Here is a 25451-nt window from a genome sequence, read left to right as displayed (position 1 = left end):
CATCACATCTATCAGATTGGCTAACATGACAAAACAGGAAGATGATAAATGCTGGAGAAGATGTGGGAGATTTGGAATATTAATTCATTATTGCTGGAGCTGTAAGCTGATTGAGTCATTCTGGAGAGCAATTTGGAACTATGTCCAAAGGGCTACAAAAATGTGCGCACCCTTTGACCCAGCAATACCACTTCTAGGACTGTATCCCAAAGAGATCATAAAAATGGGAAAGGGTCCCACATATACAAAAATATTTATAGCAGCTCTCTTTGTGGTGGCCAAGAATTGGAAATCAAGGGGATGCCCATCGTTTGGGGAATGGATGAACAAGTCGTGGTATATGAATGTAATGGAATACTATTGTGCTATAAGAAATGATGAACAGGAAGACTTCAGAGAGGCCTGGAAGGACTTATATGAACTGACGCTGAGTGAAAGGAGCAGAACCAGGAGAACTTTGTACACAGCAACAACCACAGCGTGTGAGGAATTTTTCTGGTAGACTTAGCCCTTCACAGCAATGCAAGGACCTAAAAAATTCCCAATGGACTCTTGAGGCAAAACATCTTCCACACCAGAGAAAAAACTATGGAATTGGATTGCAGAATGAAGCAGATCATTTTCTCTTGACTTATGTCTTCAGCTGTTTGTTTTTTTCATGGTCTCTCCCATTCATTTTAATTCTTCTGTGCAACATGACTAAGGTGAAAATGTATTTAATAAGAATGTATGAGTAGAACCTAAATAAGATTACATGCTGTCTCAGGGAGGGAAGGAGGAGGGGGGGAGAAGAGGGAAAAAATCTAAGATATATGGAAGCAATTGTAGAAAATTGAAAACAAATTAATTAAAAAAAAGAAATACATCAAATGAGGTTGCAAATAAGGTCCAGATTTGATGCTGCTTCTCTGATTACTGTCCAATAAAACCCATCAATCCTCCAGGCATCAGAGAACATCCTGTATTTCATTCAAAGTGGTAATGAGCCCATATGAGCAAAAGATATTAAACTGGAACAAATTTTAGAAGAGACAGGGCTATTTATCATTAGTCTATTAGCTGTGGTTGTTTGGGTTTAATGAATCAATCAGCAAGCATGCTCCAGGTATTGAAGATATACACAAATTGAAACAGTTCTTGCCTTCAAAGAGGTTGAATTCTATTGGGAAGATGATGTGTACTTATATAGGTATAGAGAAAAGATCAATCCATCAGCTAGTATTTATTAAGCACCAGTTATGTGCTAGGCACTAGTCTAGGCCCTGGGGATAGAAGTCTAAAAAACTGAAACAATTCCCATTGACAGGGAACTTGATTTTTAATGGGAGAAACAAGTACATATATGTATATATGTGTATATGTGTATATATGTATATATATATGGGGGGTATATATATGGTAAAAATATAAAGTGATTAACTATATACAAAATATTTAAATAAAAGGGTTTTTGGAAAGGAAGGTACTATCATCTAGGGAAATCAGGAAAGGCTTCATACAGAATACTATGCTTGAGCTGTGCCTTAAACGAAAAGATGTACTCTATGAGGAAGAGGGAAGGGGAATGTATTCCAGGTATTTAAAATAGCCCTTACAAAATAAGAGATGGGGTATCATGTGAGTTCCTTGATAATTAATTTATGAAATTATGAAATGGGAGCAGGCAAGCCCAGTTCTTTGGGTCCTCACCAGGAAAGACCATGACTGGCACAAGGGGAATGGAACCACAATTACACTTTTAATAAGGCACAGAGCCAAACAGTGAAAAGTGGGGAGGGACACATGGGCAGATCAGGGAATAAGATGTTGAAGGGAGGCTGGCAATGTGGGGAAGAGGAAGAGGCAGAGAATATCATTCCCATAACCATAGCTTAGATTTGGACCTGATGGAGATGAAAGAAGGCTTGGGGCATGAGTTTGAGGTCTCATTTTTATAGGGTTTGGGTGAGAAACAGACCACCTCTTATCAATGCCACCTCTGGTTAGTTCACTGACATATCCAGATCATCTCAAAGTTATCAGTAAAACTTCAAAATCAACAGCACTTTTTTGATTTTCTGTTGGTTTGAAACTGTGGAGGTATGGATTTTTTCTGCCATTTAGGACCAGAACCTTGACAAGCAGTGCCTAGATGGTTTCCCCTGATTCAGCACATATTAGCAGGATGCAAATTTTAGTTAATATATGATATAATGTGTAAATTATATTCCTTTGATCTTTTGGACTTCCAGGTTCCCTATCTGCAATCTTATTTCCCTTTATTACCTTTAAATTGGATACTAATAAACTTACTTACTACATTGATGAGAGGTGGTTAGGAGGACCAGAACAAGACATAATTTTAAAACAATGAGGAACAGAGAAATGTCTAATTGGCTGGATCACAGAGTTTGGAAAGGGGAATCATGTACAATGAGTCTGGAAAAATAGTTTGAGGTCAAATAGAATCAGATTTTAAGAGCCAAATAAAGGAGTTTAGATTTTTCCTATAGCTAATAGGAAGCCACTAGAATTGATTGAGTATAGTAGCCATGTGGTCAGATCTGAGATTAAGGAAAATTCCTTTGGCAGTACAGTTATCTCTTCCATATCATGGGGGTTAGAAGTGCTATCCCCCCCCACATTGTGGAAAATCTGCAAAAAATTTTGTTGGCCCTCCCTTTGTACCAGAGAAGAAGTCTGAGTTGTCATGGTATTAAAAGATAAAATATGCCGATATTATGCAATACTAAACATATATTTAATGCATTTCTGAGATTCTCATCTTCTGTGTCATCTACAACTTCAGCAAAACTCCCCAAAAAACTCTCATGTAATTTCTTATGCAGACCCATGATATATCAAAGCCATGATGAAGAAAGTCAGGATGTGGAAGAGATAACTGTAGCATGGAGGATTGATTAAGGTCTAAATTAAATTGGTGATTGAGAGAGGGGTGTCAGATGTGAGAAATGTTGAGGTGATTAAAAACTGCAAGATTTGACAAATGATTGGTGACATAAAATGAAAAAGAATAGGAAATGAACCATGGGAGATTAGAAAAATAGTGATGCTCTCTACAGAAATAGTGAAATTTAGGAAATACAATGTTTTAGACATGATAAGTTGAAAGCACCCACTAGACAAGTGGTGATGCAGGACTAAAGCTCAGGGAAAGAGTGGGGCTAGATAGGAGAGATAGATTCGACTTGTCTGTGTATTTGCTTAAAGATTAGCGCTAATCCCAGAGAAGAAGAACAAGAGAAGAGGACCTGTGAAAGAACCCTGGAGAACACCCACAGTTAAAGGTATGACATGGATGATAAGCTAGGAAAGAAGCCTAAAAAGAATGGTCAGGCAGCAAACTAGGCAAGAGCAGAGAAAACCCACAGAGGAGAGAGTTATGTAGGATGAGAGGGTGGTCAGCAGCACCAAATACTACAGAGAGGATGAGAGAGCGGAGGACTGAGAAAAAAGCCATCATATACGGCAATGAAAAGATCATTAGCAACTTTGGAAAGGATATTTTCAGTTGAGCGATTAGGTCAGAAGCAAGACTGCAAATGATTGAGGAATGAATAAGGGGAGAGGGTAGACAGCTTTTTTCAAGGAGTTCAGCTGAAAAAGGGAGGGGATATAGGTTTGAAAACCTAAGGGAGGATCTACTGAAAAGTTTGTGTTTTTGTTGTATTTTAAGGATGGGGGAGAGTCAGCTTGTGAGAAAAAAAAGGAGTAGGGAAGGAACAAGTTAACAGAATGAGGTTAATTAAGGATGCAATCTGATGGAAAATATAGAAGAGATGTACCAAGACAACAGACAATATGAAAAAAAAGGAATAAACAGCTGAGAGGATTAGTTTTGGAGGAAAAGGGGATTCCAAGAGGCAGAGGCATTCTAGGCATGAGCAATACCTGGAAGTATCCTGTTTGCAGAATGACAAGTTTGTATGGCTAGATGATAAAGTGCACGGAAGGGAAAAATATGTAAGAAGACTTTGTAGGTCGGAAGGGGTCAGGTTGTAAAGAGCTAGTGATAGCAAACATAGGGGTTTATTTATTTTATCCTAGAGATAATAGGGGCCATTAGAGTTTATTAGAGTAGAAATGATATGGTCAGATCTGTACTTTAGGAAAACCAGTTGGCAGCTGTGCGGAGGATGGACTGAAGTGGTGAGATTTGAAGCAGAGAAGGTATAAATTAATTGGGATTGAAAATATTGCAAAGGCATCTTACCTGGGCCAGATGTATCAACAAGCCTTCTACGACTGGTGGACCTCATGACCCCTAGAGGCAAAAAAAGGAAACATCAGAGATTAAGCTACCCATTCCCTCTGGTAGACAATGAATGCACAGAGGATGCCCTTGCCCCCATAGTGGCCATAAATCCAGACTAGGTTAACCCAAAGGATGTCCACTGAGCATCAAGAGACCACATCAACTCCAGGAACCTCAGGGATTCAACTGTAATCAGTGTGGAGTCAAAACTCTAAGATCTATTGAACCTGTGATGGAAAGAAAGAAATGAATGAAAGATGAATTAATGAAAAAGCATTTATTAAGTTCTTACTACATGTCAAGCCCTGCTCCCCCAAGCACTGGGGATATAAACAATAAAAAGCAACACAGTTCTTGCTCTCAAAAAGTTCACACTCAAGGAGACAACTGAGTTCAGCCAGAAGGTCTAAGGATAAACTGGTGGCACAAATGGCAAGGCTCAGGATTCCTTAAGATGCATCATCAGGTCAGATAGCAGGGTCTGGTGGTCTGGAGGACATAAAGAGGGGGAAAGGTAAGACCTGGAGTAACCTGAGACACAGTGGCAAGGCAGATGATAAGGGCTGATGATCTTCCATTTCATCAGGACTATAGTTAATGAGTTCCATGGGATCTGGGTGGCAGAGTTCAAGGAAGAATCAAAGGGAAGCCAAGAAGAGAAACATGCCTCTGCTGAAGGAGCTTCCTATTGCCTGGATGTCCTGATGGGGGTCTGGGTGCTTTGGGGTTTAGGAAACTGGCAAAGGGAAGCCAAGGGTATCCAAGGAGTCTCCAGACCAGGAAGGCCACAGGTGTCTGAACACAAATATATTTCTGAAAAGGCTGGACACAAATCAAATTTCTCGAAAAACGGATTATTTTCTTCTACTTAAATCTGTTTCTGAGGTTTCCTCATGATGGGAAGTGGCCCTGGTCTCAAAGGCTTTACCAATAGAGTGCAAACTCTGGCAGGTTCTATTAAACTGAAAAGATTAAAATCCAGTCACCAGGCCTGGTCTATGCTACATAGCAGTATGGTTTTGGATCATAACAATTCAAGAATATTTTACTAAGGAGGTGAAGTGGGAGGAGAGGGTTTGCAATGTGTCAGTGAAGGAAATGCCTACATCCCCAAAATAATTAATATGGCTGACTTTAGATTAATTTTGTCAACATTAGTCTCATTTGTCTCACTAATAAACCATGCAAGGAAGATATAGGCTCAGAGTTACAGAGTTGGTAAATTAAGTGTATGGGGAAGAATTCAAATACAGGTCTCCCTGTTCAAAACTTCCCCTCCCTTCCAAGTCCAAAGCTGCCCACTATGCCATATTGCCTGTCTCATTTGAGTACTGCAAGTATCGGGTTTTAAATGCTCTAGGGGAGACTGCTGTTGTAAAGAAACCTAGAGCAACTTATTTTGATTTTCAAAATGCTTTTTTGCTACTTGATTCCTTTTGTCTTTATATGTCATTTCCCATTTCACTCCAGCTCGAATAGCACTGTTTCTCATTTTATATAAGTGGATGGCTGAGCAGTTTGTCTGTAGACCTTGGAAAGGAGAGGAAAGGGGGGAGTGAGGCAGGAAAGGGGTTGCTCAGTGAAAGAAAGGAGTTAGCACATGATCTAAGGACACATGGGGGCCAAAGGAAGAGAAGTAAGAGGAAGAGAATTATCTCTGTAGGGAGCATGGTACCAGGGGAATAGACAGAAGACAGACTGGCCATACTGAGACCTGTTAAAGACCTTAGCTTAAAAAGACCAATCTATATCTTGCCACTGAACCCAGATGGCTCTGGAGGAGAAAGTGAGGCTGGTGACTTTGCACAGCCCTCCCTCACTTAAGTCCAATTCCAGACTTGCATATCATGGTGTCACCTCCCTGAGGTCAGGGTCCTCTACAAGAAAGAAAGACAAACAACCACCACAAGGAGGCCAAGTGCTAAGCTCAGGGGCAGGAACTGAAAGAGAGCACAGTACTATGCAGTAAAGATAACAAAGGTGGTGGTGGGGTTTTGTGTGTGGAATTCAGATTTCTTCCAGAATTCTTTACATATGCAAATTTGCATAATGCAAATTTCCTTAAAGCAAAAACTATCAGTACTCTTTGTGACCCCCCAAAAAAAACAAAAACAAAGCAAAAAACTTTTAAGTAAAAATATCCCAAGCAGAAACCTTCTCAGACCATGCATACACTATCTTCTATCCAATAGTTCCTCACCTCTCTGCCATGAGAAAGGAGTGATATGTCATTATCTCTCCTGGATCTTCACTGGTTTTTCTGCTGTTCAGAATTCTACTGCCTTTGGATGATCTCCTCATTTACATTATTGTAGCAATTGCATATATTGAGTAGCTAGTTCATTTCATGAGGAAAAGTTTCCTTCCAGAACTTGAAAAACTCATAACTCAGTCATTGTCCAAACTATAGGCTTTATATCTTGGTCCTCTACCCACTGGACCCTTACCCTGACTATCCTAGTCCTGATCCTAAGTGGAATGAATAAATGAAATAGCATTTAGTAAACATATCCAGTGTGGCAAAACACTGGGCTGAGTATTAGCAATACAGTTCGAAAAGCAAGATAGTCCCTGCACTGAAGGAGCTTATATTACAATAGGAACAATTAACTCACCTAGATTTCAGCTGCAAGAATGAATGAATCAAAGATATTTTATTAAGCGCTTTCTATATACAAATATAAAAAGAGAGATAACCCCAATCCTCAAAAAGTCTCTAGTTTAACAGAGGAAGACAACACTTAAAAAAACTGTCCTAAGACTTTTGGGACAACCTGTGTATGAATGGTGACCAGGGAAGGTAATTTTGGTCTAAAGAATCACAGGATAGTGATGCATAAAAGCCACCAACTGACATATTCTTTCCAGAAGCACTAGTTGGGTAGGTTTGGTGGCTGTGCCCAGAAGAAAAGAGGAAGCAAAAGGAAAGGAAAGGGATTTGTGTGAAGCAGCAGTCAAATGGCAAGACAGTTTAGATGATGGAATGTGACCGTGAAGCATGTTCTAGAGCTATACTGTAGTTATGACGGACTAAAGTAGCCAGTTTGCACTCACTAGGTCTAAACTGGCCAGTTTCAGCTGAGTAACCCCACAGAGCTGCCTAGGGGAGGGGCTTCAAAGATGAAGGGATTAACTTTCTCAGTGACTGGGTAAATGGCTTGTACCATGTGAGGAGGTACTTGCTGACCAACGAAAGGAGTAATGTTTTAAACACACATACCCCTCCACCAGGCAAATTAAAAGACATTGAAACTGTCTTCAAGATTTTACTGGGGGAGGCAGGAGAATGAAGGTTAAGGACAGCAAGGACATGAAGGACTAGACCCTTGACCTCCAGCTTGTGACAACAGAACAGAAGTAAGAATGACATAGTGAAGCTATATTCAGCTGAATCAAGGCTTTAATCTGAATGTGCATCCTTTCCTTCCTCTGAATATCTTTCTCTTGCTATGACTAAGTAAACTTCCTTTTGTCAAATGTTAGATGAATTTCAATATCTCATTTCATTCCACTTTCAGACTTAAACTACCAAGGGACCTGCTAAAGCCAAACTCAGTTCATAACACCAATCCACTCCTATGGGGACTTGACTAATAATAACAACCGCTGGCATTTATATAGCATTTTAAGGCTTGCAAAGCACTTTATATATATCATCCTGTTTATCAGCTAACCAGTCAGTTGACAAACACTTATTCAGAGTCAATTATATGCCAGACACAGTGCTAAGTCTGTGCTTTGTATCCCTGGGATACCAAGAAAGACAAAAATCAAACAGAAAACAAACAAACAAAAAAGCCTGGCCATTAAGGAGCTTACAATCTAATGGGAGATCATATGAAAACAACCATGTACAAACAAGACATAGACAAGATAAATTAAAGATAATCAAAAGAGGGAAAGCACTAGCATTATGGGGAATCCTCATAAAAGGTGGGATTTAAACTGGAACTTCAAGGAATCTGGAGAGGAAAGAAATTTGAGATAAGGATGAAGAGAATTCTAGGTGAGGACACCCAAAGAAAATGCTCAGATTCAGGAGAAGCGTTTTTCTGAGGAACAGAAAGAAGACAGCATCAGTGGAAAGCAGAGTGTGTCAGGGCTAGGAAGGTGTAAGAAGACTGGAAAGGTAGGAGGAGGTTGGGTTATGAAGGATGTTGAATACCCAATAGGATTTTATATTTATTTCTGGAAGCAATAAAGAACCACTGGAGTTGATTTGAAAGGGGTGTGTGTGACATGGCCAGACTCTCAATTTAAGAAGATGAATTTAACAGCAGAGTTAGAGGATGGATGGAGAGACTACAGGCAGGGAGGTGATGAGGGCCTAAAGCAGACCTCAGGGTGGTAGCAGTATCAGATGAGAAGAGGATTATTGGAGAGCTGTTCAGAAGGTAGAAATGAAAATCTTGGCTAGATTGGAATCAGAGTGAGAGTAAGGAGGATGACACCTAAGTTAACTAGAATGATAGAGGTGCCCCAAGAGTAATATGAAAATTAAGAAGGGAGGATTTGGGGGAAAGATAATGAATTCAGTTACTCTAGGTCTGAGAGAGGTTAAGTAACTTACGTAGGGTCATATAGCTAATAAGTGTCTAAGGCAGGATTTGAAACCAGGTCTTATTGACTCCAGGTCCTGTGTTCTATCCATTATCGTTAGGCTGGTACAGTGCCAAAATGGGCTTTCAGGGTAGGGAATAAGTTGTTCTCTCCCTGCTGTTAAAACAGGAAAGAGTAACTGAGCAGGAAAGATTAAGATCATACGCACATGGCATCATGCAAACTCACGCACGCGGGCACACACATACACATGCAGCCTTTGGCTGGGACTTTTGGTTGGCTTATGGCAGGCAAGTCTAAACATGAGGAATGAAAGGAGATTTCCTACAGTGCTAAGTCCAACAAGAACAGGATAATTGTGGCTGCCTAAAATAAGTACAAATTTAGAATAGGCTGTACCAACTTACTGCCAAAATATCTGGAGTTAGGTCATTTGACTCTGGGTCACAAACTGGAAGTTCCCTTACCTTACGTGTTATCAATCCAGTCTACACAGAGAACAAGAAACACAAAGAACAAAGCAGAGCCCAACCCTGCTGGGTCCTGAATATAGTGCCAAAGGCGCAAAATGCCAGCAGAAGAAATGAAGTTGGAAGGAAAGAATAATATTGTATAAAAAGCACTAGTTATGGAATCAGAGAACCTGGTCTTAAGGTATAGCCATGTCCTCTGACACTTTCTTTATGTTTAATTTTGGACAAGTCCCCTCACCCCTCTAAGCCTCAGTTTTCTCATCTGTATAATGAAGAATTTGGATTAGATGCTTTCTCTAAGGTCCCTTTTTGCTCTATGGGCAAAATACTCCTGTGACTTCTAAATACCAAAACAAGTCAGTAAAGACTCAAGTTATGGGGAAATCTACCACAGTAGGGAAGTCCCCTGTCTGTCTGGGATGAGTAAAGCATGGGTGACACACACCAAACAATGGATGCAGGAACCATGATAGTCTACAATTTGGCACAACCAGGGCTGTGTCTGTATATTACTGAATACAAGGCAAGCCTAATTTCCTCACTCATTTCTTCTCATACCTATTCTTTCTTTTAGATCATTTCAGTCAGTAACAGTCCCTACCCTCTACAAGTCATCTATAGAGAAAAGGAGACAGGTAGGTAGCCAACAGTAAACCACTGGCTCATTCAACCAAAGTGCAGTGAATTCTCTGTTATTGACTATATATCCAGCCCAGTGCAGTCCAAATATTTATTAAGATCCTACTACACTAACTGCAAAGCACTAACTGCCTCTAGAGTTTACATTGTACATAAATAGGTAAATGTACAGATACATGATAATTTGAGATAAGAGTACCCATACCTATAAAGTGAGGAAAGGCTTCTCAAAAGGGTAAGACATGACCTGGTGCCAGTAGGCCCAGGTGGCAGGTAATGTGGGACTGATGCTCCAAGTACTAATCCTGCTTTTCCTATTATTATCATTACTAGAATTATTACCATTATTGTTATTACATTCCAGTATGGAGAGTCAGTTTGTGCAAAAGCATGGGGGAAGGAATGGTTCAGTTGTGCCTGACTCTCCAAGATCCCATTTTGGGGGTTTCTTGGCAAAGACACTAGAGTGTTTTGCCATTTCCTTCTCCAGTTCATTTCACAGAGGTAAACAGAGTTAAGTGACTTGCTCAGGGTCATATGACCAGTAAGTGCCTGAGGCTGGATTTGAACTCAGGAAGACGAGTCCTCCTTATTCCAAGCCCAGGGCTCTATGGATTTTAGAGATATGGTATCACATTCAGTCTAATTGGAGGATGGTTACCCTCCTCTATTACTTATGTTTTTTATTAATTGTAATCCTTCACTTGAAGGCAATTAAAGGTTATATTCTGGTCTTTCCTCATAAAGTGACAGAAATGTACAATCTAATTAATTAACCAATTACCCCTTCATCCCTGGTTATAAATAAGGTAGAGAAATCTTTTATGAGCCTTTGCTCATCTCTCAGTATGAAATCTCAGGCAAAGTTTATCACTGTTATTGATTCTACAATTTATGAAGAGTGAAACAAATAACACAAAGACAGATTTATGCATTGGAACAATCTTTGAGAAAGCTCACAGCTAGAGTCACCTCTAGCCATCAACTTCAACTTTAGCGTCCATGATGGCCACTAGTAACAGTTTATCAGGATGGCAAAACAGTTTCTCAGGATTTCTCTTCACCATATCTTCTCCCCAGGTTAAGTATTATGGCCACTTCTCTCAAAATTATCTCTTCAGTCTTTCTCAAAGATGGCAGCTGACTCATTCAGTTTCTCAGGAAAGTTCTTTTAGTCTGTTCTCTGTGTGCCTCACAAAGCCTATCTAATTATGAAAGTTAACTCTCTCCAGGTGACAGTTAAATTGTCTCTCCCCAAGATTTTATTACTTCTTAAAGCCAGGAAAAACAGAACCCATGGTCGTGGTGGGAAGGTTACTAAGCTGGTATTACTTATAGTCAGAAGAAGCTCTATCCCTTGAGGCCAACTCTCAGCAGCAAGGAGGGGCAGGGTAGGTTATGTGCATAACCTCCCTGACTATTCTCACAGCAGCTGCGGGTTGCTTTTGAGTGTACTGAAACACAAGATTTTGGCTCGAATTTGTGCATCTGCAGGCCCTCATCTGGCCCCTCCTAATCAAGAAGAAAACAACATAAACTGGAAACAAAGACCTCCCACTTACTGTCTCTTTTCTCCTTTCAGCAACCCAGAGAGGAGTGGCCCTGGTTATTTCAATCTCTTCTGAAGCAATGAGATGGGTCTTTGCCCTCAAGAGACTACTTCTTCCTTAGACCTCAGGGATAGCCTAAGGGATTTGGGGGTAGGAATGGGAGGTGGAGCATACACAGTTATTATTCCCCTTAGCCAACAACCAGACTTGGTGAAGTGGCAACATGGGAGAAGTTTTATTTGCTCGCAACAGACAGGTTAAGAGGGATGTTTTGCTGTCACTGTTTCCCTAGCAATACCAAGGCAGTCTTTGTATTCCTCCAGCACTTTTTTTTCAGTAGATACAAAGGGGGACCAATTTCATTCCTCTTCCTTGATCCCATTTTGTAGATGGTGCAACTGAAATGTAGAAAAACTAGCATTTCCATGAGGAAAGAAGCAATAGACAGAAAAGCTCTTTCCCATCCCACAATTCCAACAAAGCTCTTCCACTCTTCACACAGAAATTTTTCATCTGAAACAAGTCACTTCCAAAGAAACAACAACAAAAATCCTCTAGAGGGTCTCAAGGAAAAATTTTTTTAAAAAGGAGAAATAAACAGTGCTTAGCAGTACCAAATCTCAAACTATGCTACAAAGCAGAAATATCAAAACCATTTGGTGTTGGTTGAGGAAGAGAAAATAAGATCCATAGAACATATTAGGTACATAATAACAGAGTTGGATCAGCCCCAAGCATCTAACTACTTGGCAAAGTGGAAAACAGTCTGAAAGAAATTAATTTTTGACTATCACCTCACATCACAAACCACAACAAACTCCAAATGGATACAGGACCTAAATAGAAGAGGTTATAACAAATTAGAGGAGCTGGAGGCAAGGATGACAGCTTGAACACAGATCAAGACCACCTGGTTCCCAAAGGAAAAATCTAAACTTTGCACCAGATGTTGTAGTTTTTGTTCATCATCATGGGTGACATCTTGACTTGCGTGTGAATTTTCTTTAAATGAGAGTTGCACAAAGTCATCAGCTTCATTCATTCTTCCTGAGTCATCAAAGTAAAAGTAGCATGACAAAAGTCAAAATAATTGGTGATGACTCAGGATGCAGTGGATGACCTTGGCAACTTCAAAGTCTGACCACGCTTTAAGGACTCCACAGCACCTGCTTCAGCTGGCTTCATGGCCATTGATTCATATTATTTTCATCCATCCATTCCACTGGAGGAAGTCTTCACATGCCTGGGTAAACATCCCTGTAACCCACCAGGTTTGAGGGCTGTCAGTTATGCTTACCCTGGCTTAGCCCATCTGGTAAGACAATTTACTGGGGTATGATCACTAAGCATACTATAGCTTCTTGGAGCCACAGGTAAGAGTAAAGGTGGACAACAAACATGGATGAGCAGTCCTGAAAAGATCTTGGCAAGCTCTCACACCAGAGGCACTAGTCCTCCTCAAACACCCTCTTTGCACTCCACAGAATAATGATCAACAACAAACTATAGTAAGTGATGTCTTCTCCAGAATTGCAGAAAAAGTCATTCAGAGGCCCACAGGCAATAGGAAAAGGGGTTTCCTGTGTGGGCAAATCTGGAACCTTCCCAATAGGATCATCATAAAGAGAAAAGACAGAGGGCTCCCCTGAGAAAGCCTCAGGGTAAACAGAAAGTCCCAGATAGTCAAAAAGTCCCAACATATTCATAGACCTAAAATATGGATCCTGGGACCTCTGGGAAATGGCCTGAAATTCTATAGAGGGTCCTAACAATCCATCACTGAGAACCTCAAAGATCCAGGGAAACCTAACACTAAAAGGTGGAGGTCAGGACAGGAACCCAGGAGACCCTGGACTACTCTAAATAGGGAAAGACCATCCTACACAAAAATGCAGCAAGTTAATGAGCTTAGCCCTGGCACAAAAAGTAAATTCAAAATTAATGCTGGAGTGATGAGTAAAAAATAAAAGATGCCTATCTGTAAAAAAAAAAAAAAAATAGAGAGATCTGGAGTATCCCCTAAAAGTAGGAATAACTCTAAAAATCATGAGCAGAGACTCAAGGGGAATAAAATATATTTGCCTTGGACTTCTTGAATATCAAAAAGAAATGAAGAAAGAGACAGAAAAACGTTCTTCAGAAAAAAATGGAAAGAGAATAAGGAGCTTAGGACAAAAAGTAGCAAACCTTATTCAAGGAATGGACTTCCAGTTAATTAGGATAAACCAAATGGAAAGCTATGAGGTTGCAAGAAATACTAGAAGAAAAATATAGAAGCATGGAGGAAGGGATGGGAGAAACAAGCATCAGATAAACCTCAATTTTACCTGAAAGGGCTAAATAGGGTTGGGCACACACAAAAGCAGTATGGTATAAAAAGATGTTAATGTTGGGTTTTTTTTAGACATTAAACTCAATAAGGAAATAAGTGTAATTGGGAGTGGGGCAGTGTTTAAGAGAGAGTATAATACAGAAAATAGTGATAAACAAAGCAGATTTTCTGGTGCTGAAGGAAATTTTTTTAATCCAAAGTGAGGGGGAGAGAGAAAGAAATGCAAAGAGCTGGATTCTAATCAGTTAGAGAATGGCAAACTGTGGTATATGAATGTGTAACGGAATATTATTGTGCTGTACGAATCAATTAAAGAGATTATTTCAGAAAACCCTAGACAGTATAGACTGATACCAAAGTAAGTGGGCAGAACCAGGAGAACAAGTTGTATGATGACAACATTTTAAAGAAAACAACTCTCAATGACTTCAAGACCTCTGATCAAAAGTATCCAAAGGACCTATGATGAGGCATGTTATCTACCGCCAGCCAGAGAGGTAATGGACTCAAAGTACAGAAAGAGAAATATATTTTTAGGCACAGCCACTGTGGAACTTTGTTTTGTTTGAGTGTGCTAATTTGTTACAAGTGTTTATCCACCACTGTTTTTACTTGGTTCAGAGGAGGTAGGAGCCAAAGGGAGTTGGCAATACTAATGCCGAGAGAGAAAAATTTATTTTTTTAAGATTTAAAAAATTTTTTAAAGAGAAAAGAACAGCAAGAGGGCCAGAAGGAAGAATAGACAAACAGGACAGTTTTGAAAGGAATGGATGGAATTTATTGTATATATGTATACATATGTATATTTAATTATATAAATTTTAAAAAACAAATAGCATGAAATAGAGACTCGGTTTCATATACAATCCTTTTACTATTCTTTTGTCTATAGGGAAATGCTCATTTGTGTGTGTGCGTGTGTGTTTGAGTTCAGAATAAAAATTGTCATGAAATGTAATACCCTAGACTTGTAAAAGATCAGAGTTGAATAGAAACTCTGAAAATAGAAGTTGAGAAACTTAGAGAGGTAAAAATATATTTGAGCAACTGGAAACAGTTCTACAATCAGAAAATGTTTAAAAGGAAAAAAGAATAATGATGAAAGATAGAAATACAAAGGATAAGAACACAGAAGAGAACAGAGGGAAAGTTGGAGGGAGACACAGATAAGCAACAAACATTTGGAACTATTTGGAATTTATTGTCAAAAGACAAACTATAGGTAATAGAGACAGTTTCACATACAATCCCATTTTTCTGTTCTTTGTCTAACAAAATATTCATGTTTCTTGATGTTTGTCAAGTTCAAAGTAACAAAAAAAATTTTTTCTTAATTAAAATCCTAGACCTAAACCCAAACTACAAAAAAAAAAAAATCAATTCTCTGGCTCAATAGCCAAGGAGAATGGGAACAACTGGTTGCTCTGGAGAGAAAATGTTCTTCCAACTCATACTCATAGGCAGCCTGCCTTCAGTTCCTACCCCTCTTGGCATTAAATTAAAAAAAAGAAAAAAACCTCTGTGGTAAGATACCCTGTGGTTGAGACACTGGGCCCAGTTCCAGTGACACAGTCATTTCTTTGCAGGAACAGTCCCTGAATATACAGAAGATGAAACCCAGGGCCCTAAGGTGGGGCCAATGGCATGAGAGCTAGACAACTAACTGACCACAGGACAATTAGGTCAATGATTCACTTAAAGTCACTAGGAGAAGAGCTAAAGCGCCAGTAACAGGCTGTAAGAATTGGCATATCTTGGGTAACCATGGAAAAGAAAGAAATAACCATGAGATTCCCCAGCACCAATTTACAGAGACTGTGGGATTGAACCCAGCACCTGAGATACAGACCAGACACTGAATTTGCTGAAACTGCACAAACAGCTGGGAATAGAGCTGGTGAAGCCTTACCACCCTCCCTTCCTTTTTCTCTTTCCTTTCAAGGGAGAGGTGTGTTTGTTTTCCAAATCCCTCAGAGTTTCTTTGCTTTCTTTCTCCCTTTTGTTTTTAGAGCTATCTTAATGAAGATAAATGTGGTTAACCATTGCATTACGGATCTACTTTCCATATTCAAATGCAGCTGAGATGCAATAGATGGGACAGAAAAAGGCTGACAGAAAAAATAGATTTCTTTAAACTGAGCCATCTATCTTTCTTTGCCAGAGCAATTTTCATGGAAAGGAAAAACAAATCCTCTAGGGGGAAAGAGTTAAAGGAGTGGCTACAAAGAAAGCCACTCCCAAAGGGAGGAATCAAGGAAGGGCCTGAAAATCACCCAAGGCTGGGAGCCAGTGAGTAGTAACCAGCCCTCCACAGCAGCTTAGCAACACCCTGTGCTACCACAGTGAGATGCAAAATAAAGGATTTGGACCAGATGACCTATAAATTATCTTCTAGCTCTAACTCATGTCTTGACTATGAACCAGTTTTACCTCAGTAGGTTCCAATTTCCACTTCTATCAAATGGGAATGACAGTGTCTTCTACGAAGATAAAAATAAATGCTAATACTAATAAAATTCACGTTACATACAAGGGACAACATTGTTACTACTTTTAAAAATTAATACATACAATTTTTGTCTCATAACAACTGGTAAAATAACAGATTTCTGCACCTACTAGTATAATCAGTTTTAACTAGTTTTTTGTTTTATTTGCATTTTGTATCTTTTGTTCTTGTTCATATCTCTGAATACTTAATCTTGTTAATAAATGTCAAAATAACATGTTAATTTAAATTGAAATCATTTTAAATGTATATAAAACTATTTAACTACCTACAAGGTAGCTGTGAGGCAAGTGCTCTGAAAATATATATATAATTATAGATATATAATAATATCAGGCAGCTAGGTGGTACGGTGGCTTAGAATAAGGAAGACTCATCTTCAGGAGTTTAAATCTAGCCTCACACACTTACTAGCTGTGTGATCCTAGGCAATTCACTTAACCCTATTTGCCTCGGTTTCCTCATCTATAAAAATGAGCTGGAGAAGAAAATGACAAACCTCTCTAATATCTTCACCAAGAAAATCCTAAATGGGGTCATGAAGAGTCAGACACAAGTGAAAAACAACTGAACAAACACAATATTATAATATCAATTATAATTGTGAAGTAGCATGGCATAGTTAGCCTTGGAGTCAAGAAGACTTGATATACACTAGCCATGTGACCATATGGGAACCATGTGATCATAGGGAAGTCACTTAATATCTTAATGGACCAGGCAATCCTTAAAAAACAGAGGTGTCAATCTGCATCCATAGAAGGAGTTTTTACACTATGAATTCCCTCACGTTGATAAAAATCACTGATCCTGGTTTGCCCCCTCAAAAAATATAAAAATATGTATGTGTTATTTTATTATGGAGGAAAAATATCATTGAGGGGTAAAGAAAAGAGAGTGGAGGGAGAGGTATGGCTAATGTCCAATCCACCGTTGGCTCACATTTATACATCTCTTTAAGATTTATCTCATTGATCTTACCCTTCGAAATAAGTAAGTATTCATTATAACCCTTTTACAAATGAGGAAACAGAAATTCAAATGACTTGCCTAGAATCACAGAGCTAGTAAGAGTTGGCTTGGTAATTTAAATATATGATTTCTGATTAAAAGACCATGGTAATTCTAGTATACCATGTCATCTCTACTACCAGGCAGAAGGAGGTCCCAAGGTCTAGAAGAGAATGCTATAAAATATCTGGGCAGAGTAACTCAGGGCAGCTGGGGGAATAGTGGATAAAGTGTTAGACTCATCTTCCTGAGTTATGTCTGGCCTTGGACACTTATTTGCTGTATGACCCTGAACCAGTCAATCACTTAACCCTGTTTGCTTCCATTTCCTCATCAGTAACATGAGCTGGAGAAGGAAATGGCAAACCACTCCCATATCTTTGCCAAGAAAACCTCAAATGGCTTCTTGAAGAGTCAGACATAACTGAAAATACAACAAAAAAGAATCACTCAGGGATTCATTAAGACCACTCCATCAACACGATTTTAACTAACATGCTGCTACCTCCAGGAAGCCCACTCTAATCTCTCTCTTCCCCCTGCTACAAGTGATCCTTATATTTTTTGACATCTTATGACATTCTGGATTCTAAGGACTTGTATCATAGCTATATCTTATCCCTTTAACACATTGTATACCTGGCAAACTAGAACTGTTGTTATTTTTTCATGTTTATAGCTTCAGTGCCTAAAAAAATAGATGAAGTACATAATAAACCCTTAGGTTTAATAAAAATATAATTGAATAGAATCCCTTTATAGAAAAAAATCTATCTTCCTACTGATCTTCATTAATTATTTCAAAATCTCACCCGTCCTACAGAGAAGGAATGAAACAATTCATAGGATGGTGACATAGGTACATCTCTTCTGATTTTCTAGTGAAAATGAAAATTGGGAGGATGAGAATGTTCGATGCTCCCTCCACTGATACAAAATGACTTAGCATATATCTTTGAGTGTGACCTGAAAATATTTCTACCTGGTGATCAGTCTTTAGCTTGGGAGGGCCTACCATATTCTGCTCCACCAGCAAACCTTTTCAGAAACCAGGATCACCTTCATACTATGATGAGACTCAAGAACAGGACTCTATTATATGTATTTTAATAATTTTTGTAAAGTTAATTACAAGATTCTTGTCATTCAGGTGGTTGTCAAAGGCAAAGAATTGGCAGAGGGAGAAACACTGCCCTTTGAATAGACCACTATCTCCTGGATCATGCCTGCCTCTGGCTCCCTCCTTAGGTCATCACCGACAACTCTTCTCTATGGACTAAGGTCTGCTTTTAAAAGTTGCAACCCAATCTGGAACAAACACAAGGATTTTCAGGTGGAAGCAGATAGAGAAATTCCAGGCTTATCTCCAAAAGCTAGGTAAGAGGATAGAAAGTAATTTTGCCTTATCTTAAGATAAGACGTATTTCCTCAGCTTCAGCTTTTGACTCTAGCGGTATTGAGACTTCAACAGTTCACCAACCAAGGTTTTAAGAACATAGGCCAACTTCTTAATCCTGCCAAGAGGCTCATAATTCTAGCTATTGAACCAAATCTCTTATTATTTAATAATAATATAACAATAATAGAGAATGTACACTTCTATAGTGTTTTAAGACTTGCAGAACACTTTCTTCAAGACTCTGAAAAGTATTCTAATATTATTTTTATATTAGAGGAAGAAAATCTGTGTCTAAGCTTTGTTTGGAACCTGTGTTTTCCTGTTTCCAAATCAAAGGTTTTCCCAATGCACTGGACATGCATTCAATACAAGAAGCATTTCTTCTGTGCCTAGTAGATAAAAGTGGATAAACTAGACACTGTGGCTTCAAATAGAAAAACCCTACCCTCATGTTTTCATTCTACTGGGAGAATTCAACAAGTACAAAGAAAAGTTAATGTAAGGTTATATAAGAAAAGAGACTAGTGGAAAGATCAAAAAAAGTTTCACGGAAAAAGTGGCAAAGGATGATCCATAAACAAGAATTGATTATCACCTATTACGTGCTAGGCAGTCATTGTTCTAAGTGCTGAGGATACAAAGGCAAAAGTGAAAATGGTCCTGGACCTCAGGGAACTTACATTCTGTTGCAAGAGACAGTATGTACAAATAGGTATATACTCCATATATGCAACACCAACCTCAAGATACTCCCACTTCCCCAGCATGGATATTGTTACTATATTTTAAAGAAAGAATTGTTGTGTTTATCATTCGTTCTTGAAAAGGACCATGACATCAAGATGATGACATGACTTGCAGCTGACTTTGATTTGAGGGAGGGAGGGCTGTGCAAGGTCACCAGCCTCACAGGAAGACTGGAGATGGCCCAGGATGCAATATGGGACCCTGGCCATTTAGGCTAAGGTCTTATCAGATTCTCACTTTGAGTGAGATACACCCATTCAATGAATAGGCTACTTGGACCTCTTATGACATTCTGGATTCTAAGGACTTGTGTTATAGCTATATCTTATGGCTTTAACATATTGTACACTTGGCAAACTAGAATTGTTGTCATTTTTTCATGTTCAGTGCCTAACAAAATATATTAAGTACATAATAAATCCTTAGGTTTAATAAAAATAGAATTGAATAAAATCCCTTTATAGAAAAAAAAAATCTATCTTCCTACTGATCTTCATTAATTATTCCAAGGGATGGCCACTCTTAATATTAACAAATAAATAAAATAACAAAAAAATCAAACTGGGAGGGGAAGATCCTCAGCGTTCCTGGGTAAAAGAGAAATAGTTACTATTTAGTAATTATATTCACTCTGTGCTAGGTGGGAGGGGACCTGTTGTCCAATCTATGAGCTCCAGAGAGCTCATAAGGGAGAATTGTATTCATCCTTCATTTTTGAAGAGGACCATGACATCAGAGAAATGATGACATGACTTACACTTGACTTTGTTTTGAGTGAGGGAGGGCTGTGCAGGTCACCAGCCTCACTTTCTCCTCCTGAACCATCTGGATCAAGTGACCAGGTATTCATCAGGATGACTGGAGATGGCCCAGGATGCAATGGCCTTGGCTAAGGCCTTTTCAGGTGCTCATTTAAAGTGAGGTAATGCCCATTCAATGAATAGGCCTCTTTAAAAAGTAGTTGGGGATGACCCCTCTAAACAGAAAAGCAAAATAAATAAATAAATAGATAGATCAAGCTGGGAGGGGCAGGTGCTTCAGAGAGAGTAGAATCTTGGAAAAGACAAGTTTGTCATCTGAAGAGAAGTAGTTGCCATAGCTGGAGCAAAACTGTATGAAGTATTGAAAGGGTTAAAAGAACTTTTCCTGATAGACTAAGTTGACAATCAAGGAGAAAGAAATTAAAGAGACACTTTGAGAGAAAGAGTTTAACTCATTCTGTAGATAAGCCATCTTGAGATGAAAGCTGAGTTCCCAAACTAAGCTTCCTGTGTCTGTGGAGGAATAAGAAGTTACAGTATATGGTTAAAGGTGATGTAGCTGTGACTTTCCCACAGTTGACAAACTGGTAAAATCTTTCATTGTTATTGTCATCTATTGTTATTATTATTGGTAGTGTGATGATGATGATGATGATGATGATGATGATGATGATGATGATGATGATGTAGTATTCCCTATCTTTCCTACTCTGGAAGTGTGGCTGCTATTCACAAATGGGCCTACTGTTGATCAGGAAGGAAGGTTTGAACTGCAGTTTCCAATGTGGGCTGGTTCTCCTCTTCTTAGGCTGCCTGGTGACCCACTTCTTCCTGGCAGCTCACCATATTGGTAATGAACTTAAGAATTCAGACAACCTTTGGCTCTACTGAAGCTCAGAATTCACAAGCTTGGTGAATCCACCATCTTCAGCTTCCCCAGGAGCAGGGATTACAGATGTGTGCCACCATGACCAGTCTATCTATTATTGTTAATAAATTATATAGTCAGTAACACTGATGTCTGTTCAAGACCAAGGATTTATATTGAAAAAGGAAAGAGAAGAAAAGATTTCTATGGTTTGTACTACACAAGGGTTGAGGCTCAGAACTAATTGATTAAGTAAAGAAAGCAATTACACACTTCTATTAATTTATGAGGAAATATATCCCTTGAACATATAAGAAGGTGATTCAAATTTATAAGAATAAGAACTATTTTCCAATTGATAAATGGTTAAAGGTTATGAACAGGACGTTTTCTAAGAATAAAATCTAAGTTATCAATACCCATATGAAAAAATTCTCCAAATCACTAATATTTAGAGAAATGGAAATGAAAGCAACTTTAAGGTTCACCTCACTATCCATCATATGGCCAAAGATGACAAAAAAGGAAACTGACAAATATTGGAGAGGCAGTGGGAAAACAAACATATTAATGAATTGTTAAAAGAGCTGTAAACTTGTCCTGCTATTCTGGGAAGCAATTTGAAACTATGCCCCAAAACTTATCAAACCTTGCATAACCTTTGACCCACTGATCCCACCCCTAGGTCTATATCTCAAAGAGATTAAAGAAAGAGGAAAAAAGACCTTTATGTACAGAAATACTTATAGCAGCACTTTTTCTATGAACAAAGAACTAGAATATAAGGGGGGTATACATCAATTTGGGAAATAGTTGGATAAATTATGACATCTGAATATTATTACAAAAAGTGAAGAGATAGTTTCAGAGAAAACTGGAAATACTTGCAAGAAGTGATGCAGAGAACCAGGAACTAACAACACTATAGGAACAAATAACCAACCAAGATTCTAGAGGATGGAACTTTCCAGGTCCTCAAATTATTCATTTCTGATGACCTATTCTGAGATGGTCATACCCTTGACATTGCATCACCCACAACAGCGCCACTTCCATGTTCATGAACTCCAAAATTCCTTTATCTATCCTATACTTCATCCTAACTATGATCTCCCATCCCTCTGATCCTCATTCTTTTCAAGCCTATCACATCTACACTTAGTACACATTCTTTTCCCCATCCCTATTCTGACCCCTTGATGAATCAGTTGAATGGCACAATGTCATCCAAACTCAAATCCCTTATCCCCTTATGCAAATTGAGAATCATGTCCCTACCCTTAGATTACTTGCTGCATCTACTACTTTCATTCCTATTCATAAGCTGCTGAATGGAACTGGAGAATCATTATGAAACCATGCTGCTGATTGAGTTCACTGGAAATTTATGCAGATGATTCTGAGATCTACAGAACTAACCCTAACACCTCCCCTAACACACACCCAAACACACACAAACTCTCTGTCTTTCTCTTCTCAACTGCACATTGGACCTCTCAAAGCGAATGTCCATAGACTCCTTAAACTCAGCAAATTTAAAACAGAACTAACTCATTATGTTTCTTAAATTTTTTTAAACTAACAAACATTTTTAATTATTATGTCTCATTTCTAACCCCACAACAAACTTAAAAAAAAAAACTCCAGAAAAATAAAATACGCAGTTGCATAGTGCAACAAAAAGAATTCCCACATTAATTATGCCTGAAAATGTATGTCTTTCTGCATTATAAGTTAATAATTTCTCTATCAGGAGGTGAACAGCATGTTTCATCTTCATTCTTTTGAACTCTTGCTTTAGCATCTCATTAATCAGAATTCTAAAGTTTTTTCTCTATAATGTTATCATCATTACATAGATTCTTTTCTTAGTTTTTTCTGCTTTTGATCTACATCAATTCATAGAGGTCCTCCCAGACTTTTTGATGGATGATATTTTTGAACATGGTCAGTGTAGGAATTTGGTTTTCTTGACTATAAATACATTAAAAGGATTTTATTTTCTCTTTCTTTTCTTATTTTTTTGAAGGTATAATATGGGAAAGAGTAAAAATAAAATTTTTATTATAGAAAAAATTTACAACTTGACAGAAAATTGTTAATAAAGTGACAGAAATTATTAATACCCAGCGTAATATGGATTGCCACTCCTTTAAATAATCTTAGGAATGACAGAATTTCAGTAATGTCCTTGCATTCCTACCCTTAAGCTATTTACTCTTGATTAGGTTGAGCTGAACCACACCTAGGTCCCCCTAACTGGGAGATTTTACCTAGTAAAGGCACCTAGCTTGAGTTGGATTTTAGCTCTGGATGTCCTTGCCCCTCTTGCATTGGGGTTCATGGTATGAAGGGCAAAACAGTCCAAATGAAGTGTGTTTCCTTGCCAGAATGGTCAAGGGCGACTGGGATTTCATGACCAGGTCTTATAACCTCACCTATCTCTTCCCCGTCTCTTCCTAAAACTAAAAATGTTTTCATGGGTCTCTTTGATTGGGAAATCCACTGAGCATCCCCCTGAACATCAGGTCTGCTACCCTGTTATCTCAGTTAAAGAAACTTTATTCCTCAGCTCACGGCTTTGATTATTTCAAGACTTGACAACTGTAAAAAAATAATGTACCCTTTAATTGGGGCAGGAGGGTGGCAGAGTGGATAGAGTGTTGGGCCTGGAGTCAGGAAGATCTGAGTCTAAATCTGGCATCGGATACTTACAAGCTATGTGACACTGGGCAAGTCACATAACCTTGTTTGCCTCAGTTTCCTCATCTGTAAAATGAGCTGGCATAAGAAATGGCAAACAACTCCAATATCTTTGCCAGCAAAACCTCAAGTGGAGTCATGAAGAAGTGAACACAATGGAAATAGCTCAGCAACAATAACAACCCCTTGGTTGACCTAGAATCCAAGACCATAAGAGAATACGAGAATGAACTAGTAGCAAGTAAGCTAGTGCATATACTCATAGGGAGACAAATGTGCTAGAGCCAGCTCCAGCATTTAGTGTTAGTATTTACACCTTAAAAATCAGCAAAGGCTGCAAATCAGGGCTTGACTGATTAGTTGTGCATGTGCGTGTGTGTTTAATTATCTAGACTAAAAAAAGTGATGGGAAAAATGTTAACAGCGAAGATTAAACTTAAAAAAAAGTTTTTTAAGTTTCCTGGAGAATCCATTATAAAACATTTATGAGAACACACTTGGCTACAAATGAGAGTGGCCAGTCTAAATAAATACAAGATAAATACAAGGTAGTTCTTGAGGAGCAGAACGTGAAGCTCCGGGATATATTGTTGTGGTTGTTCAGTTGTGTTCAACTCTTTGTGACCTAACTCGGAATTCTTGGCAGAGATACTGGAATAGTTTGCCTTTTCCTTCTCCAACTCATTTTACAGATGAGGAAACTGAGGCAAACAGGGTTAAGTGACTTGTCCAGAGTCACCCAACTAGTAAATATCTGAAGTCAAATTTGAAGTCAGGCCCTTCTGCCTCCAGGTCCTGCACTCTATCCTTTGTACCACCTAACTTCCTTGGGGATATAAAGAATGGCTCTAAAGGAGCTGCTCTCAAGGAAACTAGAGGTTCTAGGAGGTAGAGGTAAGGAGCAACTGCATTGTACAGGCATGAGAAATAACCTGTTCAAGGGCACAAAAAAGTGACCTCTAGTGTCATATGTGAGACACACCAAAAAGGCCAGTTCAGCTGGATGGTAGTGTGCAGGAAGCAGAATGCTGTAACACAGTAAAACTAGAAACACAGCTGAGATACAGGTTATGAAGAGCTTTGACACTAGAGTTAATAGGTAGCTATTGGAGTTGATTGAGCTGGGGAGAGACATCGTCAAAAAGGTGCTTGGCTTGGAGAAGAGAAGGATTTATGGCAAAAAAAAAAAAACCATTTAGAAGGTTGTTGCAAGATCTACAAGATGGTGGATTATACAATTTCTTAAACCTCCACTAACTCCTAAACTTCCAAAAATTAATAAATGAATGAAAATCATTTATTAAGGGCTTGTTATTCTGTCAAACACTGTGCTTATTAGTGAGATAGCCACTGCCCTCCAGGAGCTATATTCTTGGCAGGGTGGGGGGAATCAAGAAGGGGGCAACGAGAGACATACACACACTTTTTCCAAAGGCAATGTCCCGTTACAGTTCTCCAAGCAGGAGGTGAAAGGGGTTGTGGAAAGGGTAGGCATGTGGCAATAAGATAGAAAAGACTTGGGGGAATAAGAGCCTGCATGTATGCAGGAGGCTTAATTCCTCTCGGGAATGGTCTTCAGAGGTCAGGTTTGGAGGGTGGAACAATTAAAGGCAGGAAAAATAGCTGGGCAAAAAGAAAGATGTA

General features: G+C 38.8%; 1 protein-coding gene across 1 annotated transcript in view; it reads right to left on the bottom strand.

Moving 5' to 3' along the window:
• The window catches only part of SEPTIN9 (septin 9), a 335206-nt gene that overhangs the window by 294416 nt on the left and 15339 nt on the right, over positions 1–25451 (bottom strand). Inside the window, exon 2 of the mRNA XM_072645129.1 lies at positions 4214–4264. Within this exon, the coding sequence (XP_072501230.1) occupies positions 4214–4264 (51 nt within the window). The remainder of the gene's footprint in view (positions 1–4213; positions 4265–25451) is intronic.

Source organism: Notamacropus eugenii, chromosome 2 (assembly GCF_028372415.1).
Source record: "Notamacropus eugenii isolate mMacEug1 chromosome 2, mMacEug1.pri_v2, whole genome shotgun sequence".
NCBI lineage: Eukaryota > Metazoa > Chordata > Mammalia > Diprotodontia > Macropodidae > Notamacropus > Notamacropus eugenii.
The sequence above is the reverse complement of the archived record's forward strand: the minus strand, read 5'-3'. Positions and strand labels throughout refer to the sequence as shown.